At 46.0% G+C, this 19,410-nt stretch overlaps 1 protein-coding gene across 1 annotated transcript; it reads left to right on the top strand.

Annotated features, from left to right (window-relative positions):
* The first annotated feature begins 257 nt into the window (after positions 1–257).
* Positions 258–718, top strand: LOC131910525 (serine/arginine-rich splicing factor 3-like). Its single transcript, XM_059262439.1, has one exon. It carries the CDS (start codon positions 272–274, stop codon positions 716–718), a length of 447 nt encoding a protein of 148 aa, XP_059118422.1. The 5' UTR covers positions 258–271.
* Positions 719–19,410: the final 18,692 nt, after the last annotated feature.

The following is a 19,410-nucleotide window of genomic DNA, read 5'->3' as shown; positions in this document are numbered from 1 at the left end:
ATACCTAATTTAAAATGGGCAAGATTTTTGAACAGTCTTCTCCAGAAAAGATGCACAGTGGGCAAGATGGCCAATAAATGTGAAAAGATGCTCACCATCATTGGCCATCAGAGAAATGGAAGACAAAATCACAACAAAATCCCTCTTTACCCGCCATTTGGTGGATAACAGGGAACAGAGAGCATATGCAACAGCAGATTCCAAAGGGCGTGGGTGGGCCTGCTGGAGTGTTGGGATTTGGGCTTCTGCTTTTTGAACCCAGGATCTCGAAATGCATCGTGATTCCTGCCCGTTAGATTGTAAGGTGTATGTAGGTAATCTTGGAAACAATGGGAACAAGTCTGAATTAGAACGGGCTTTTGGCTATTGTGGACCACTCCGAAATGTGTGGGTTGCTCGATACCCTCCTGTCTTTGCGTTCGTTGAATTTGAGGGTCCCCGAGATGCCGTTGATGCTGTCCCAGCGTTAGATGGAAGAACACTATGCGGCTGCCGCATAAGAGTGGAACTTTCAAATGGTGAAAAAAGAAGTCGGAACCGTGGCCCACCTCCCTCCTGGGGTCGTCGTCATCCTCCACCTCGGCGAAGATCTCCAAGAAGGAGAAGCTTCTCTCGAAGCCAGAGCAGGTCACTTTCTAGAGATAGGAGAAGAGAAAGGTCTCTGTCTCGTGACAGAAATCACAAGCCATCTCAATCCTTCTCTCGGTCTCGTAGCTGATCTAGGTCACATGAAAGGAAGTAGACCAGTTTGCAAAAGAAGTGATGTACAGGAAATAGCTTCATTTGACAGGAGTAGGTACAGGAAATTCAAGTTTGGTTTGAGACTTCATAAGCTTGGTGCATTTTTCAGATGTTTTAGCTGTCCAGATTTGTTTTGTCTCCTGGACCAGTGGCACACACATAACGATGTAATTCTTTGTGGTTCCAAATGGATCCTATGAGGCATGTAACATCAAGAATTGTTACTTTACAATGTCCCCTTAAGCAAGATTGAATTTGTTTTGAACTTTAGTTTTTCATAGACTGAAATAAACCTAGATCCCGCCCACTTAAAGTGTGATGTGCTAATGATACGGAAACCACTGGCAGAAATGGAAAAGACTGTTGTCTCTCTAGTAGCTGGGCTATGTGTGGAGCTGTGGGGAAATGATAAGCAGTCTTTAAATGCTGCTGCAAACACAAGCCAACAGGTAAAGGAGGGGAACTGCTCTCCAAAGGCTTGCAAAGAGGTTCCTCACTGATCACTATAGATGGATGAATAGCTGTTTGTAACATTCTTTATTTGGAAATGGAAGGCTTTAAGTTAGCAGTGTCCTATCAGTTTAAGGATACATTGTAGAACTGAACCTTTGAGTTACCGTGCAAGATTTCTTTTTCATGCTGTCATTTGTAATATGTTTGTGAGAATCCTTGGGATTAAAGTTTTGGTTACAAAAAAAAGAAAAGAAAAGAAAAGAAAAGAAATCCCTCTTCATAATGATTGGGTTGTTTATAATCAACAAAATGAAATTAACAAGCGTTAGCAAGACTGGAGAAACTGGAGCCCTCCTCAGAAACGGCTGCTGAGTATGTGAAGAGTGCAGCATTGGGGAACCGTTTTGAAGTGTCTCAAAAACGTAGACAGTAACCATATAATCTAACAACATTAGTCATCTATGCAAGAGAATGTAAACATATGGCCACACAAAGACCTGTACCCAGATGTGTTTGGCAACATTATTCCCTGTACTGGCTAGTTTTATGTCAACTTGATACAAGCTAGAGTCATCCCAGAGAAGGGAGTCTCAACAGAGAAAATGCCTCCATAAGATCCAGCTGTTGGCAAGCCCATAGGGCGTTTTTCTTAATTAGTGATTGATGGAGGAGAATCCAGCCCATTGTGGGTGATGCTACCCCTAGTCAGGTAGTCCTGAGTTCTATAAGAAAGAAGGTTGAGCCAACCACAAGGAGCAAGCCAGTAAGCAGTATTCCTCCATGGCCTCTGCATCAGCTCCTGCCTCCAGATTCCTGCCCTACTTAAGTTCCTGTCCTGACTTCTTTTGATGATGAACAGTCATGGTGAAGCATAAGCTGAATAAACCGTTCACCCCCCCCCCAGGTTGCTTTGGTCATGGTGTTTCATCACAGCAACAGAAACCCTGACTAAGATGTTCACCAAAGCTGAAAACTGGAAACAATTCAAATGCCTGTCCATTGATGAATATGACACCAAGTGCATGTCCCTGCCTTTGAATATTAATTTGATGATGAAAAGCAAGGAAATGATGACACACACTAACACAGATGAACCTTGAAAACACGGTGTTAAGTTTAAACGACCAGACACATAAAACAACACACTGTGTAAGTGCAGTTCTCGAAAGTCACCAGGACAGACAAGTCCAGAGAGGCGCAGAGCATCTGTGGTGCTAATAGTTGAAAGGAGAAGCAAGGCTGGAGGTGATCGCTGCTGATGGGCACAGGATTTCCTTTTGGAATGATGAAGATGTCTGAAATAAAGTAACAGTGACCATTGCACTGTCGATATCTTCTAGAACACTAGATGGAAACTGTAAGAGCATAAGTCTCATGATGTCTTCATTCTCTCTCGACGAGGCTGTTGGAAATATAATAATGTTAAGTTCTCCTTCCATCTGACAGTTTATTCCAAATGTTCCAAGCATTTAAGTAAAATAAAGCCATAAAAATATGTTTAAAATGTTATAATTAATATTTCCATAAGCTATGGGGGAAAGGGAATTAAAAACATGACATAATAGAAATTACCAAGTAAAAGTTAATTCACTTTATTCAGTACCAGTTTTAAGTCATGTATCAAAAAGTTTGCCAAATTAAATAGTAAATTATAAAATGAGAAACATATTTGCAAGATAAAATTTGTACTGAAAACTTATATATATATATATTATTCAAATCATAAATCAAATGGTTAATAAACAAAAAATGCTACAAGTAGCTGTACAGACTGGCACACCCCTGTAATCCCAGTACATGGGAAGTTGAGGCAGGAGGGTCACTTTCAATACCAACCTGAGCAACATAATAAAACCACCTCTCAAAAATAAAGTAAGTAAGTGGTAAAGTCAAGGATGGAGAACGGCCCAGTGGCTAATGGCACCTGCTGCTCTTGCAGAAGACCCAAGTTCAGTTCCAGGTACCCACATGACAGCTCATATCTGTCTGTAACTATTATTCCAAGAGGTCTGATGCCCTCCTCTGACTTCCATGGGCACCAGACATACACATGGTACACATGGATACATACACGCAAACATAAAAACTTTAATGATAAAATTAACTCAAATTTTAAAGATTTATTTTTATTTTTAATGATGTGCATATGTGTGTCTCTGTATAGGGAGATGCACATGTGAATGTGGATACTTGTAGATGTGTGCGTGTGTGCAGGTTTGGCCACTAGAGGAGGGCTGTGGATGTCTTCCTCTAATGCTCTCCACCTTATTTTTTGAGACAGGGTTCCTTACTCAACTCAAAACTTGCAGTTTCTAGTAGTCTGGCTCTCCAGTGAGCTCCCAGTATCCACCTGTCTCCACACCTCAATTGGGGTACAGGCATGCTTAGACATCCCAACTTCTACATGTGTCCTAGGGATTTGAACTTGAGTCCTCCCCAAGCAAGCATCTGACCATTGAATCATTTTCCCAACCCCATATGTTTTCTATTTTTAAAGGAATGCATGTATGCTTTTCTAAAATGAAAAATAGAATAATAGAATGTTGAGTGGTGTACAGATCAGGGAAAAGAAATTCTTGGTGTTTGGATACTGTGACGAAGCCCCCAAAATACCTTGAAACTCTTGCGGTCCAGGATTCTCAGGTATCACATAAGCTCCAGTGAAAACTTTGTCTTCCAGGTCCTTGTTTCTCCAACGACATGTACATTAAAGTTGTTCTCAGGGAACTGGAAGTTAATGTTTTACCTTGAAGGAAGAGCAGTCAGCTTGCAGCGTGGCAGGAAGAGGAGATCCTCTGCAGCTTGAGAGGGAACTGGAGACTAGGCCTTATAAAAAATGTACTAGGTGCACAGTGAGAAGAAAGTCCTCGGAACCGTGGAGGCATCTGACACATTAGTCAAAAGCCAATGGCACAAGGGCCTTTGGGGTCTGGAAAGCAATGCAAGAAAAACACGAGCTGGGTGGTTGTAACCCATGAGACCAGGGACCTGATCTGTTCTCACCCTGGGGTAGCTCTCTTCCGGCTGCTTATCTATGCAATTCTGCACTGGCCCCACAAGTGTCAAGATTTGGAAAAACATATTTGTGAATGTCTTATTTAACCTACTTGTCAATCTGACGCAGTCTACCCATTGAGGAATTGCCTAGATCAGATTGGCCTTTGAGCAAGTCTGCTGGGGGATTGTCTTGGTTATTAATTGATGAAGGGAGTGCAGCCCACTGTGGATAACATCATGCCTAGCAGGTGGGACTGGACTGTATAAAAAAGCTACCTAAGTCTGAGCCAGTGAGCAAGACACCAACAATAAGCATCTCCCATGGCTCCTGCTGTATACTCCTTTGGCTGGGAGTTCCCTGGCCAGAGATAGTTCCATGAAATAGCAAACTGTCCTGCCTTCGCGTTCCTGCCTTGAGTTCTTGCCCTAACTTCCCTAAATGGTGGACGGTGGCCTGGAAGTACAAGATGAAATAAATTTTTTCCAGCCCACACTGCTTTTGATCAGAGTGTTCTTTCAAGGCTTCCCAGGAAGGAAACCACAATAGTGCCTCTCATGCCCAGCATGTGGTACCAACTCTATATGACCTGGCTGATGTGGTACGGCACACATAGCCCACCCAGAACTCCTGTCATGCTTTACTCCTACAGGTTAACGCAACTGATCCTCAAAGCCACCTGGGGGAATAGATACTGGTACTAGCCCCATTTCACAGATGAGAGGGTGTATCAGCTCACATGACTGGAGTCATTTGGACACAACGCTTGTGATGCCAGTTTCTGCTTTTACCACCTGTTTTTGCCTAACTGGTGAAGAAGAAGAAGAAGAGGAGGAGGAGGAGGAGGAGGAGGAGGAGGAGGAGGAGGAGGAGAGGAGGAGAAAGAGAAGAGGAGGAGAAAGAGGAGAGAAGAAGAAGAAGAAGAAGAAGAAGAAGAAGAAGAAGAAGAAGAAGAAGAAGAAGAAGAAGAAGAAGAAGAAAAGAGAAGAAGAATCTAGAATAACCTCAATAAGGGTCTTCTTGTATGAGTCTCCTTCATGATGCTTATTTCGCATAATCTCATTGAATTGAGCCAGGCGCACATACAAGCATTTATTGAGTATTTCCTATGAACCAGGCATTGTTTTAAGTATGTTACAGACAGCAACTTCATCTCTACTATAAGCCTAGCAGGACTATTCCTGCCATCTTCATCTTACAGGTAAGGAGACTAGGTTGCCAAATGCTAGAGTAATTTTTTCAAAGCCATGGAGCTAATGATGAGCTGAACCAGAACCTAGACCTCAGTATTGTGATCTATGCCTCGGGGTGTGCTTTCTAAGTAAAGCTTTGGGTAGTTGTTGCGTGCCTGGCTTTGTTTTATGTGTTAATTCAGTCATTTCATTTAAAATATCCCCATCATGCTGCCATAAAGAGGCTGGAAAGTAACTTCTGGTGTTTTTGTTGTGTGTCCTTTACCAATGTGTGTCCAAGGGAACACAGCAGAGTTGCCGAAAGAGAGAGCTGGGTGGTCAGAATGACTGAAGTTTAACCCCTGGCTCTGATTGGTCCTTTTCCTTGTCCGTCTATCTACCCAAAGAACCAGGGGGGAATTCGGTGGAAGTCAATCCCCACCCAACTGCTGAAAGCCACCAGAATCACTGGGAGATCCCTCCTTAGTGGGGAGACATTTACTGAGGTGGCAAGACTGGATGAGCCAGAAGGAAATGAAGGCATTTGACCAAGCCTCCAGGTGTGACTCCAAGATCTGTCCCATCAGCATAGCCTGGAAAATTGTTAGAAATGCAAACCCTCCATGACAGACCCGCTGTCTCAGATGCTATGTTGATGGAGCCGTGTGTGCAAGCCCTCCGGTGATCCCAGTACATTTTAAAGGTAGGAAAAACAGTCCTCGGCACAGCCATGAGCAGATCGTGACCTGCTAAGACTTACCATAGCAATGTGGGGAATCTCCCCTCCAGTGAAATGGAGGAGATCGAACGTTGTTCTCTTCATTCTGGATGGAGAAACCTGGGTGGATTACATAAGCATCTAAAAGTATCAGCATCTCAGGGATGCCCCTGAATGTGAGGCAGACACTGAGAACGTAGAGGATATTCAACTCTCAGCCCCCATATGATGGCTAGAATCAAGGCCAGCAGAGACAAGAAGGAGCTAGAGAAACAGCCAGAACCTGAACCAGAAACCTCTCACTCCTTCAGTCCACGTGACCAGCTTGTCGGTTTCCTTCCCAAGTTAGCCTGACATGCAGCTACATCTCCCTTCCCTTCTTTCTCCTTCCATCTCTCTCTCTCCCCCTCCCTCCCTCCCTCTTTCTTTCTCTCTCTTCTCCTTGCATGTTTGTTCTAGGTAATCACAGAACCAACTCACCTTGTCTTGACTATGTCTTTGCTTTGCAGAATGACCCTGCAGCATTATACCCAGGCAGTCAGGCAGCAGCAGCTGGAGAGAAAATCAGAAACCCCGTTCCAAGAAGACATTACTCAAACTGACCGTTATCTATTGTGTTGCTACAGTGCTTGGGACCTTCCATTTGGAAAGATCACAGTGCCCACTGCATTTCAATGGCTAAGTGAGGAGACAAGGAATAAACCTGCAAGCTTTAGAGGGATGGGGGAGCTCCAGGAACTCTTGGAAGGAGACACCGTAAAGGACTGAGTGATCGTCTCCAAGGTCTATGGAAAACATCATTTTCCAAACTTGTTTTACTACCGAATGCTTTTTCTAGGGCTCACATTGCAGATTGTCAGAAACCTCCAGTGGACTTGTTCCTGCCGTGAGCATCGCCATAGCCTGCCATTCCGTGTGAAGTCCTACCGCAGGAATTCTGAAGCTGAGTCCAGAATCACCCAAAAGAGGGGGAGTGCCAGCAATCAAGATGCTATTGGAAGGTTCTGTAAAAGAAGACCCAAGCTGGGTCTTGAAGAATGAGAAGAATGTTCATGGAAGGAAAGGAAAGGGGGGCTGCCACCCCATGTAATAGCTGGTAAGAGAGGGCAGGTGTACATGGATCTTAGAAGCTTGTCATTGTGAACAGTGTTCATTTGGTAGAAGTCAGAGGTACTCTATGTTACAGTAGGAGATGAAGCGTCAATCCATGTAGTAGAAGACCATGGGGAATGGCATAAAGAGTTATGAAATACAGCCAGCAGGGAAGAACACCCCTGTAATGCCAGCATATGGTCAAGTGCTCTACCACTAAGCTACGTCCCATAGGAGTTGTAATCCCAGTGCATGGGAAGCTGAAACAGAAAGATCACAAACTGGATACTAGCCTAGACTACATAACAAGACACGATTTTAAAATAAATAATCTGAAATGTAATCTGCACAGTAGGAAATCTCGAAGCCATCTTACAGGATTTGAGTAGATATTATGGCACAGACATCATATTGTAGGGTTGTAATAGATGTTATGGGACAAAAGACTTCTGTGATCTCCTAAGACTTAGAAAGCTGGGGTGAAGCATTTCACAGGTTATCTGACCAGCAGAGTCTCCTGAATGGTAAATCGTCAAGAAGGAGAGGCTGGGTGCAGTATTTTATAAACTCATTTCACTACAGAATTCTGTTTTCCAGAACTGGTGTTCCAGGAAATTTACTTGTTACAAAATTCCCATCAGTGGTCTTGTTCCTGTTGTGAGCCACTGTAGCCTGCTGAGAATAGCATGTGGGGTCTCAGCACAGAAACTCTGAGGTTGAATTACTATGTCTGGGGAGCCCAGGAGGTAATCGGTATGGGAATTACTGGTTCCCCTTCATTACATTAACATCCACGAGGCCAATGCAATGGAAGGAAAACGGGGATAGTAAGTCACTGGTGGGGATACTGAAGGGAAAGGGAGGCATGAGGGAGATACGGATGTACCACAGAGGACACAGGGGCTTGAGGGGAGCGTGGAGGCGTGATGAGATTAGGGAATGAAAGGACACGGAGGCACCGGGAAAGGAGATGGAGGAATGAAGAGATATGGAAGTTCTGAGGTAGATATGCAAGCACTGGGCATACATAGACACTCAAAGTCTATGAAAATCTTTGGAAAGTCTTAGTAGAACCTAAGTAGATATGGTTTCACTTTGAAGGATGCAGAGAAATGAGAGAGACACAGGTGAGAACTAAGGAACAGAGTAGAGACCGGAAGGGACCTCTCACTTTTATAGTCAGTAGAATGCACACCTGGAGTGGTCCATGCCTTACAATTAGCTCTAAAATGCTCTCATCTTCTTCACCATTTGATGAAGTTCATGGGAAATAAAAAGGATTTGAGTTGTGGTGCTGGGGATGGAACCCAGGGCCTCCGGCATGCTAGACAAGTGCTCTACCATGGAGCTGTGATGTAGCCCAAGAAAACTGGTATTTCCACTTTTGATAACTAAGAACACTAAGGAGATAAAGCAAAGGAGATGTGTGCCGGGTTTGGTTTTGTTGTTGTTGTTGTTTTAAGTGCCCAATAGTTGACCTCTAGTTTTACTCTTAAGGCTTACTCAAGGGGTACAGCATCCCACCTCCCACCGGAAGTGTGGAGCCCCTCCCCCTCTCTGGTATCTAAAGGTAGCCAGGGCCAGCAGAGATTCTGGTTAGCCTTGACTCAGGGCCTGGGTTTCCTGTGGTTCTCTCTGAGTGGCCCCTTTTCCAACTGCTTCTCTTGCTGTGAGCTATATTCCCTCTTCCTCACTACTGTCCCATTGTATCTAAGGAATCTCTGACCTCCGCTCTGCTCTCCCGCCAACTCCGGCTCCCACCTCCACTCTTACTGTCATCCATTCTCAAGCTGCCCTGAGTAGCACAGACAGGTCTGGAAGCAGGCTAGGACACGTACAAATGAGTTTACGATCAGGACCACATTGGGATTATAATAATCCAGATGGCTCTCTAGCCAGAGATCAGTTTACAACCTGCCTCCTGGCAGGTCCTCCTAAAGCTGTCCTCAAACCAGCAAACTATCAAAAGCTTAAAAAAAAAAAAAAGTCCGTCTCATGTCTCCCAGAGCTTACCAACATCAGGGCTAACTTAAGTGTCTGGAGAGAGGCCCTGACCCCACAGGCAGAAGTCTCAGTTCTGGCATTTAAGGTACCATGAACAGAATTGCCAAATGCTGGCACACACTATCCGAGAGGCTGCATAGAGGCTTCCAGGTCCCTGTTTTAAATGTGTGCTAGAGAAGGCCACATAGGCTAGTGCATGCCCTGCACCATTTGGGCCATCAATTGAGCCTTGTTCGAAGTGCCACCGAGAGGGATACTGGTCAGCTGACTGCCCTCGTGCACCCGTGGCATGGGGACAGCAAACAAAGACCTCCAGCAGACCTCCTAGGCCTGGCCATGGGCTCACAGGGAACCCAGGATGCAGCATGGGGCGATCTGTTTCCTTCCTGATGGACACCGAGCAACTTACTCAATCCTGAGGAGAGGTAGGACCCCAAAACTCCCTCAGGAGTTTTCCTATTGTTGGGATAGGGGGACAGCCTTACCCACCTCACCAGACCCCACCAGTTAATTGTACTTTCAGGGGTACCTAATGGGAAGAGATTTTCCAGCTAAGGTAGGAGCTTTTGTTTCATTTGCTCCCTCCATGTGCCTCACTCCAGACGGGTCAGCAGTGCTTCTCCTCATGCACAGGGACACAGACAGGGTCCTGCTCTCTCTCAAGTCCCAGAGGACACCGGGATCCACTGCCTTGTCACCAATTCCAGAAGAATGAGGTCTCACCCCACAAGCTCTTCCTTCATGGTTCCCTCTTCTAATGAACTACTCAGCTAATTGTTACAGGACTACCATTGAGCTGGAGTCCAAGAACCATCAAGTATATCCAGGCGAATCCACCTGGACAGCACTTTGTCAGATGGCTCCAGAGCAGCAGATGATCCAAGGATCATCTGGCTACCTCAGAAGCCCCCTTCCCTACCCCCCAAGAGTCAACCGATACCCACCAAATCAGCTGGAAGCAGGTCTTGGGAGACACAGTGCCCCTATTCCTGTTCACCAGCCTTTTTTTTATAATAACTAGAGTCTGGAATGTTGGAATTCCTGGCCACTCCCCCAGCTATAAGACCGTACATGCGCAGCTCAGTAGCCAAGTTAGGGACCTTACATCCTATGTAATCCATGAGCTGTGTGATCGCGTAATTTGCACTCAGCGTGATCACACAATCTATGCACATGTGTGGCATAGCTCCGTAAGCCCATATGCGCATATGCAGGGGAATCCATAAGAATCGAGTCATAGACTCCTCCCCCTCTCTCTCTTCTCCCCCCTCTCTCTGCACATGTCTTCCACAGGCCTGGTCACGCTCTCTTCTGTCCCTCCCTTCTCCTAATAAAGCTCTGATACTGGGTTTTGTCATGCCTCATAGCCTTTCTCGTATGGTAACAGTGCCGCTTAATGAATAACACAGCATTGCTGCATTAAAACCAACAGGAGCCGGGCAGCAGTGGCCCACACCTTTAATCCCAGCACTCGGGAGGCAGAGCCAGGTGAATCTCTGTGAGTTCGAGGCCAGCCTGGTCTATAGAGCGAGATCCAGGACAGGCACCAAAACTACACAGAGAAACCCTGTCTCAGAAAACCAGAAACAAAACAAAACAAAACAAAACAAAACAAAAAAAAACAACAGGAACCCCCACACACACACACAGACACACACACACACACACACTTCTCTTCATTCAAGATCACTTACGCATAAATATCACAGCACTTAAGAACCTGGGTCATAAAGGCTCAGAAGTCCTCATTAAACAACCACAGTCTTGGTGGCTTAAACAACATTCATTTCTCATAGTCCTAGAGTGGAACTCCAGGATCAGGGTACCACCCATGCTGAGTGCTGGAGGGAGCCTCTTCCTGCTTTTCCAGAAGGCCATCTCCTAGTCTGTCCTCACACAGTGATTAAAGACAGGCAGCCTCTGCCTATCTCTTGAGAAGGGCACTAACCCCACTCTGAAGCCCTCCTAGGACCCTCACCTGCTATTATCAGCTGTTGTCAATGTTCAGCATAGGAACTGAGGGAAGGGAATATACACAAGGATACAGTCCACAGCAATCGCCATCCTCAGAAATTCCTTCCTCCTGAGAAATGGTCAATGGCACAACCTCCATTGCTCTGCTCTACTGTGTCAGCGATGTAGATAAAATAGTAATTGTGATGCTGACAATTATCATCAGTGACTTTGGAAAGAATTGGGCACTGGTAATTTGTTTCAGGTGGGTCGGTCTGCTGATCTTGGAATTCGTACATCAAGCCAAATACTCGAGTCTTTCAGGGAAGGCAGAAAAAGCTAAAACCTCTCCAAGTTTTCCTATCCATCCCTACCCTGCCCTCCGGTCAACCCTGCTTAGAACTGGTAGAATGCACACTCTCAAGAGGTCTGACCTTTTTGTCTTCTGTAAAATGAATTTACAGATAAAATATAAATAGGCAAAGATCCTCTTGAAACAATGTTGGTGTCGATGCTGATATTTGATGGACTCTCAATTCTGGGAGGGTTCACACAGAACTCCTTGCATACATTAGCCCCATCTAAAATTCATAAAGCCCCTGAGTCTGGGACCCATGTCACACATAAAGAAAACAAGGAACAGAGGCTAACTTGACAAGTGTTATAGAAGTGCCCCAAGGCTAAGATGCCAGTTTTCCTTTTAATTTATTATTTTAGTGTGTGTGTGTGTGTGTGTGTGTGTGTGTGTGTGTGTGTGTGTGTAATGCAGGGATGCATGCCACAGCGTGTGTGTGTGGAGGTCAGAGGGCCACTTTGTTGGAGAGGGTCACTCCTTCTATTTTTTTTTTTTTTTTTTTTTTGTGGCTTCTGGGGATCGAACTTGGGTCATCAGGTTTACGCTACAAGCACCTTTACCTGCTGAGCCAACTTGCCAGCCCCAGGCTGAAATTCTTAACCATCCACTCCAATACAGAAAATCCAGGCCCTCCATTCTGCCACACACCTGACAGTTTCAGTGAAGCTCGCGGATGTCCTCCGAACGGTTCCCCACTGACAGAGAGGAGTGGAAATCTTTAGATGGTTTTTCACAAATAAGACAGGTGCAATTCATCATGTTCTAATGCTAACAAATTCTGTGGGTGCAAAACGCATAGTGTGTGTATAAATAAATTAACTCAGCAGCATGAAACTTGATTCAATGCTTTTTTTAAAAAAATGAACGACCTGTTTCTTTGAGTTGTGATATTTATTTTCTCTCCTGGATTTTTTTTTTTAATTGGCTCACAGCTGCCAATGGAAATCAGTTCTGATTCTGATTAGCCAGAGAAAGATCAATCAAATAAATCTGAAGTCAGATGTGCTTTCCATTGTTCAGATATGATTTTTTCCCCCCAAATAGTCCTTTTTTCCCAGAGAAAACATGCAGCGTGTTGTTTCCATTCCTGTTGTCATCGTTGTCTGCTCTTGTTGCATAAACATGACGTCACATGTGTTCTAGGATATGCTTCGGTGCTTTCACAGGACAGCGATCCACTTCTGCTGGTGGCTCATCAATCCTAGTTCCTGTGGAGGAGCCGTGGGAAACCGGCGTATGGGTGAGATCTGAATCGAGTGTATCATTACTGCTCAAAGAGAAACAGTGATGTGGTTTTCTTCGTACTATATCCACACAGGAGCATCGGGATGAAGAAGCCAGAGCTGGCCTTCCTGATTTGCAACCTTGTTTTGTGGTTATTGCTACTCACTGACCTCAGCGGTCTGTCCTCAGAACGAATTTGTTTGGCTTTTGTGAGGTATCATGGCTACAGCCATCACTCAAAACTTGGGACACTCGGGGAGACACACAGATGTTATTTGTTCTCTCTGTGTGTCGTATGAGCTTTCACCTGGAGAGGCTGCACATTGGGAAGGTTTCACGGCAGGCCTTTAGCCCCACCGCCAACAGTACTGAAAGGCCAACCCCAGCTCTAAGATGAACTTTTGCTTGTTTGAGGGGGTGGGAGGGAAGGAGGTTATGATGTTTGAGTGTGTTTGTGATGTGTGAGAGCAAGTGTACCTGTGACACAGCATGCACTTGGAAGTCAGAAAAGAACCTTCAGGTATGGGCCCGCCTTATTTTTAAGGCAGTCTCTCTTGTTTTTGTGTTAATGGCCACAGCATGCGAACATCCCATCCACTCTTCTGTTTCCTCCTCCCATTTCCCATGATGTTGCTAATGTGGGGGGGGGGGGGGCAAAACAGCTTGACCACACAGCTGCCATGACAGGCTTAGAGGCCCAGACACAGCTTCAGGCGGACCCCATTCAACGGGGCCTGCGTCTAAGGGGAAATACCTGAGGCCCAGACACAGCTTCTGGCAGGCAACACCTGGACCCAGGAAGAGCCATAAGCTAACCCCACCCAGTGGGACCTGCACCTAAGAGGAAATACCTGACATTCCAAACATTCCCTATACCCCTAGACAAATGTCAGCCAATCAGGGTCCTGAACCCTGGAAATCCCCTCACCAACCTCTCCTATGATAAAAACCCCAGCCTGCCTGGGCTCTAGGTTTTCTGCTCTCACCACTCTGTGGGACAGACAGAGAGACCAAGCCCCGGAGCTTGAAGATAATAAAGGCTCTTTGCTTTTACATGCGGGATTTGGTCTCTGTGGTGGACTTTTGGGGGTCCCCGCGATCTGGGCATAACACTAGTATTATGGATGGGTGCCACCACATCCGAGGATTGAACTTGAGTCCTCAGGCTTGCATGGCAAGCTCCTTTACCCAGCCATATCCCCAGCCTAGGCTTTCACCTGTTAACAATAGGGAGCAGGGGCTGTGCCTAACGCTTCGGCTGGCTTTTGGAATCCTATTCCTCACACTGGGTTACCTTACCCAGTCTTAATACAAGGGGAGGTGCTTAGTCTTACGGCAACTTGATATGCCATGCTTTGTTGATACCCATGGAGGCCTGCCCCTTTCTGAACAGAAACAGAGGAGTGGATGAGGGGGAGGGGTGGAGGGGAGGTTCGGGGAGGGAATGGGAGAAGAGGAGGGATGGGAAACTGAAGTAGGGGTGTAAAATAAATAAATTAATTTAATTTTAAAAAGAATAGGGGAATCTAAAACAGAATAGGGTCACTCCTTATTTTACCGCTGAAGAAATTGAGACCAGATAAGCCGTTCCCTCCCCAGCCTTCAAGAATGTATATGGTTACATCCTCATCCACCCAGTACCTCAAAACATGGTAATATTTGGAATTAGGGTGCTTGAGTGGTAATTAAATTAAATGAGGTTATTGGAGGCATCCCTAATCTAATTATAATCCCAAAGGTATGTCCAGTTGAGAAGAGTTTAAAATATACAATTTTTATTTATTTTTTGAGAAATTCATATATGCATACAATGTACTTTAGCAATATCCACCCCACTTTCCTCTCCAGATCCCCTTGAACTTACCCAATATATCCCTCTACCAACTTCATGTCATCTTCTTTTTATTTTTTTATAAGCCCCTGGGTACAATCAGTGCTGTCCATTTGCACATGGTGCAGGGCATCCCTGAGCATGGGCAACCTACCAGTGACCACACTCCAAGGAAAAATGACTTCTTCACTAGCAACTGCTGTGGGATGTCCTGTATGCTGTAAATATATGTTGCTATGATTAATTGATAAATAAAATGCTGATTGGCCAGTAGCCAGGCAGGAAGGTTAGTGTAGGCGGGACAAGGAGAGAAGAGAATGCTGGGAAGTGGAAGGCTAAAGCGGAGAGACTCTGCCAGCCGCCGCCATGGGGAGCAGGATGCAAAGTACCAGTAAGCCAAGAGCCACGTAGCAAGGTATAGATTTATAGAAATGGGTTAATTTAAGATATAAGAACAGCTAGCAAGAAGCCTGAGCCATTAGGCCATACAGTTTATAAATAATGTAAGTCTCTGTGTGTTTGCTTAGGTCTGAGGTCCACGGGAGCCAGGCAGGAACGGATAACTTCAGCTACAGCAACCATCAATTGCCAATAATGCCTCAGAAAGGGATAGGGTCTTATGAACACCTCCCCCATCCAAACTAGAGTTTCGATTGGCTTGATCTTGTTGCAGGGCTTATACAGGTAACCACAGCTGCCGTGAGCTTGGAGTGCAATGGCTGTGTGCTGTTCAGAAGTCAGCATGTCACAGTCCTCTTCCTCATCCTTCACATCTTACACTCTCTCTGGTTCCTCCTCTGAAATGTCCCCTGAGCTTTGAGAGTGGGGGGTGGGGACTTGATGCAGATGTCTCCTTTAGGACCAACTGCTTACCGACACTTATTCCACTTATTTGTAGCACTTTAACCAGCTGTGAGTCTCTGCATTAACAGCTGCCCACTGTAAAAAGGCACGTCTCCTGCCAATGTTGAGAGCAGAACAAATATACGGGTATACACATAAATATTTAGAAGGTAGTTTGACAACATGACCATTTAACCAATCAGTAATAGTGGGTTCCTCCTCAGGCCTAGGACCCTGCCAGCATGGGCTCTTAACCAGGTTTTACAGCACCAGGCATGAATTCCTTCCTGTGGAGCAGGCCTCAAATCCAACCAGAGAGTAGCTGGTTACCCCCATAACAACCATGCCACTCTTGTACCAACGGACATATCTTGTCTGGCAGGTCAGTACTGCAGCAGGTTTCATTGCTGGGTAAGACCACTGGTGCCTTTTCTTGCCAACGGCCTGCAGAACACCTTCCAGCACTATGAAAGCTAGCCAGGCCATGGTATTCCGTTATGTCAGTGTGAGTTGATTGCTGACATTGACTGTGCTTCTAAACCATAGACTGGGCTAGGGCAGAGCCTCCTTAGCTCATGTGACCTTGGCTGGCAGCTATTTCTTCCCCCAAATCTTTGTCAAAATTGGCCTGAGTTTATGGTAGGACGAAGCCAGTTCTCACAACATGGGCTGCCTATGCGTGGTGCTGAGCCTACACAGATCCCAGAGCACAGCACAGCTCTTTCCTTCTGTGACCCAAGAGGGCCACCATGCCATGGCCTTGTGCTAGCTTATGTGCCTGCCACTCCAACAGGTTTTCACATCAGGAAGGAGGAGGGGCTGGGGGTTCAGAGTCCCTTCCCTCTGACATCCTTGTTCCCACCATGAGGCCAAAATTCCTTTTAGAAACATTTCTACTCTCCTCTTAGCAATCTCAACATTTCCTACGGCAATTGTGGCAGGACAGTAGAGCCTGGGGACAGTGACATCAAGATTAACATATACAGGAAACCAGTTGGCAGAGGGAGCCTGGAAGGCCTTCCCCACCCTAGGCTTCTTATAGCAAACTGCCTGTTCAAGAAAAGCCCACACTTTACAAACGGGAGACACAGGCTCCCTTTCTCTATGACCCTTTTTGATCATTGAGATTACAGGGTGCCCCTGGGGATGCTTTGCATGGATGGAATTTCAATCTGTTAAAATAAAGCCAGGAATCACTTGGGTTACACAAGATGATTAGGGCACACATTTTTACTGTAAATGGGGTTTCTGAGAAGATTCCTAGAGAACCACAGATGTACAGCTAGGGAGAGAAAAAGACCTAAGTAAAGGTTCATTGGGTTAGACCTTGATTCCCAGGTGGTGAGAAGCTGACTCTAGGCTCAGGGGTTCCATTCTCTTCCCATGTCCTCATCCTTTTCCCTGTCTTCCTATCCTGCCGCAGAATGTTTGTGTTATCTCAGATTCCTATGTTAGAAACCCAATTCCAAAGGGAATATTGTTAGAAGTCCCCTGGGAGGTGGCTAGGTCTTTAGAGAGGAACTTTCAGGAGTGGGCGTGGTGTCTATTAAAACATGGCCCAGAGACCTCCCACCAGGTGAAGGCACATCTAAAAGGTGCCATCAATGAACCCTATCAGAAACCAAATCTGCTTTGGTATTGGCTCCCAACTGTGAACAATAAATGCCCTTCATTCATACAGCAATGTGTGGTATTCTTTGTAGCCTCTGGACCGGACTGAGACGTGGGCACTGCTAGCTCCTGCTTAGAGGACCTGGAGAATCTTCCTGTGAGGATTCAATAACTGCACCTTGGCAGCTGTGAGTCCGTGTGGACAATGTGTGTGAGTGGCTGGATAGGTCAGGAGTCAGAGGCTGGAGGAGCAGCATTCAAAGGGAGCACTGCAGGAGCAGGGACTGAGTCAGCCTTGAAGTGGGGTCTCCTTGGGCCCTAAGGACAGGAAGAAGGAAGTGCCTTTCTAGAAAAGGGAGCCACGGAGGTAGGAAAGGTCAGGAGCTGGGACGCAAGCAGATGAGATGAGACTTGCCAACTGGAGGGACCAGGACATGCACTGGCTTTCTAGGCAAATGACAGGCTGGAGCCCTGCTTTGCCTCGTCTCTTCTGGAACTTGCTCTCCTGGTGGGGCTCTAAATTCTCTCTGCTGCTTTTCCTTCGGCTGCTTTCCTATCAACAGGACGTCCTGGAGAAGGAAGGTAAAGACTCTTCCAGTCCATTTGGTACCTTAGGGCATGAGCACTGGGTGTGGTGGGTCAGGGACGCCTGCAGCATCCCAACGAGTTGTCTGTCGTCAGGGACCTCCACTCAGGGGAAGGTGGGAGTCTGGACTTCACAGTGAAGAACTTCAGGAGGAGTCACAGTTGGGGTTTAGGAGGAAGAGTGTTTGTTGTTGTTGTTTTGTGGGGGTTTTTAGCTGATGGATGTTAGCGTGGGGGTTAGTGGGAAAGTGCTCAGGGAAAGAAGAACACACACCTGGATGTGGACGTGGGCTTCTCAAAGGAGAGTGACGCCATACAGTTTTGGTGGCCCTCAAGTCACATCTCAGAGTTGGTGAGAGACTTGTTCCCCTCTTCTCTGCCCTCCTTCTCAATCAATGGGATGGTAGAGCGGCCACAGAGGTGCCTTTGATTTATGTTGGGATCGGATGAGATAAATCAGGGCCACAAGGTTTGCACAACTCAGTTAAGAAATGTCTTTTACTGTCAATGAGGATTTTTGTGAGATTCCTAGTAAATCACAGGTTAGTGCTGGGAAGGAAGGCCAGCTCCAAAGGTCATACACACTGAGGTCTTAATCACAGTTAATTGCCATTTTACCATTCTTTTTAGAGATCTCTCTACATAAAAGGGATATTGTCTCTAGATGGGCAACCTTCATCAAATGTTAGTTGTGAGTAATTCTTTTTTTTTAATTCTTTCATATATCACATCCCAACCACAGTTTCGCCTCCCTCCTCTCCTCCCAGGCCCTTCCCTCCACCTCCTCTCTCTCCCAGATCCACTCCTCCTCCATTTCCCTTCAGAAAAGGGTGGGCCTCCCAGGGATATCAACCAAATATGGCATATCAAGTTGCAATAAGATTAGGCACACCCTTCATATTAAGACTGGATGAAGCAACCCAGTAGGAGGACAAAGGTCCCCAAAGTAAGCCAGAGTCAGACAGTTCCCACTGTTAGGAGTCCCACCAGAACACCAAGCTGCACAACCATTAACATATATGTAGAGTGCCTATGTCAGCCCCATGCAGGCTCCCTGGTTGTTGGTTCTGTGGACCGTTTCCTTGTGGTGTCCTTGACTCCTCTGGCTCCTACAATCCTTCCTCCTCTTCTTCTGTAGGATTCCCCAAGCTCTGCCTAATGTTTGGCTGTGGGTCTCTGCATCTGCTCCCATCAGTTGCTAGATGAAGCCTCTCTGATGACAAGTATGCTAGGCTCCGGTCTACAAGTACAACAGACTATCACTAGGAATCATTTCATTGACTACCCGTCCCCTGCTAGACAGTGTCAGGCATAGGCACCCTGTCACGGCATGTGTCTCAAGTTGGACCAGTCATTGGTTGGCCACTCCCATAAGTTCTTCACCACCTTTACCCCAGCACATCTTGCAGGTTTTGTGCCTGGGTTTGTAAGGAATTCCTGATTCTGAGCTGGCAAGAGGCTTCAGCCAGACTCTAGAGTGAAGAATATCTTTCCCTTCCTACATCCTCTTAACTTTCACTGTGTTTCTACACTGTCTCACATGACAGTGTAGACAGTATGTTCTTCACAGGACTGGAATACCATGGTGGAAATCAACTGCCTGAAGAAGTCATGGGTCCCAGAGCCCCAGATCTTTGTGGGGTGACAGGGGCAAGAGGATACCTGGTATTTAAATGGCAAAGCCAGTGTGCAGTCAGGAGAGTCTTTCTTATTTTTTTTTTTAAATTTATTCTTTGTGTCTTTTATACCATGCCTCCTGATCCCATCCATCTCCCACCCCACCCCAAAATACTTATCTGGGGGTCAGAGAACAGAACAGCCACTATATTAAAC

Source organism: Peromyscus eremicus, chromosome 5, assembly GCF_949786415.1.
Source record: "Peromyscus eremicus chromosome 5, PerEre_H2_v1, whole genome shotgun sequence".
NCBI lineage: Eukaryota > Metazoa > Chordata > Mammalia > Rodentia > Cricetidae > Peromyscus > Peromyscus eremicus.
This window is presented reverse-complemented; position numbering and strand designations above follow the sequence as displayed.

Excerpts from the sequence above, each read along its gene's own strand:
- LOC131910525 (XM_059262439.1), top strand. The coding sequence starts at position 272 with ATGCATCGTGATTCCTGCCCGTTAGATTGTAAGGTGTATGTAGGTAAT.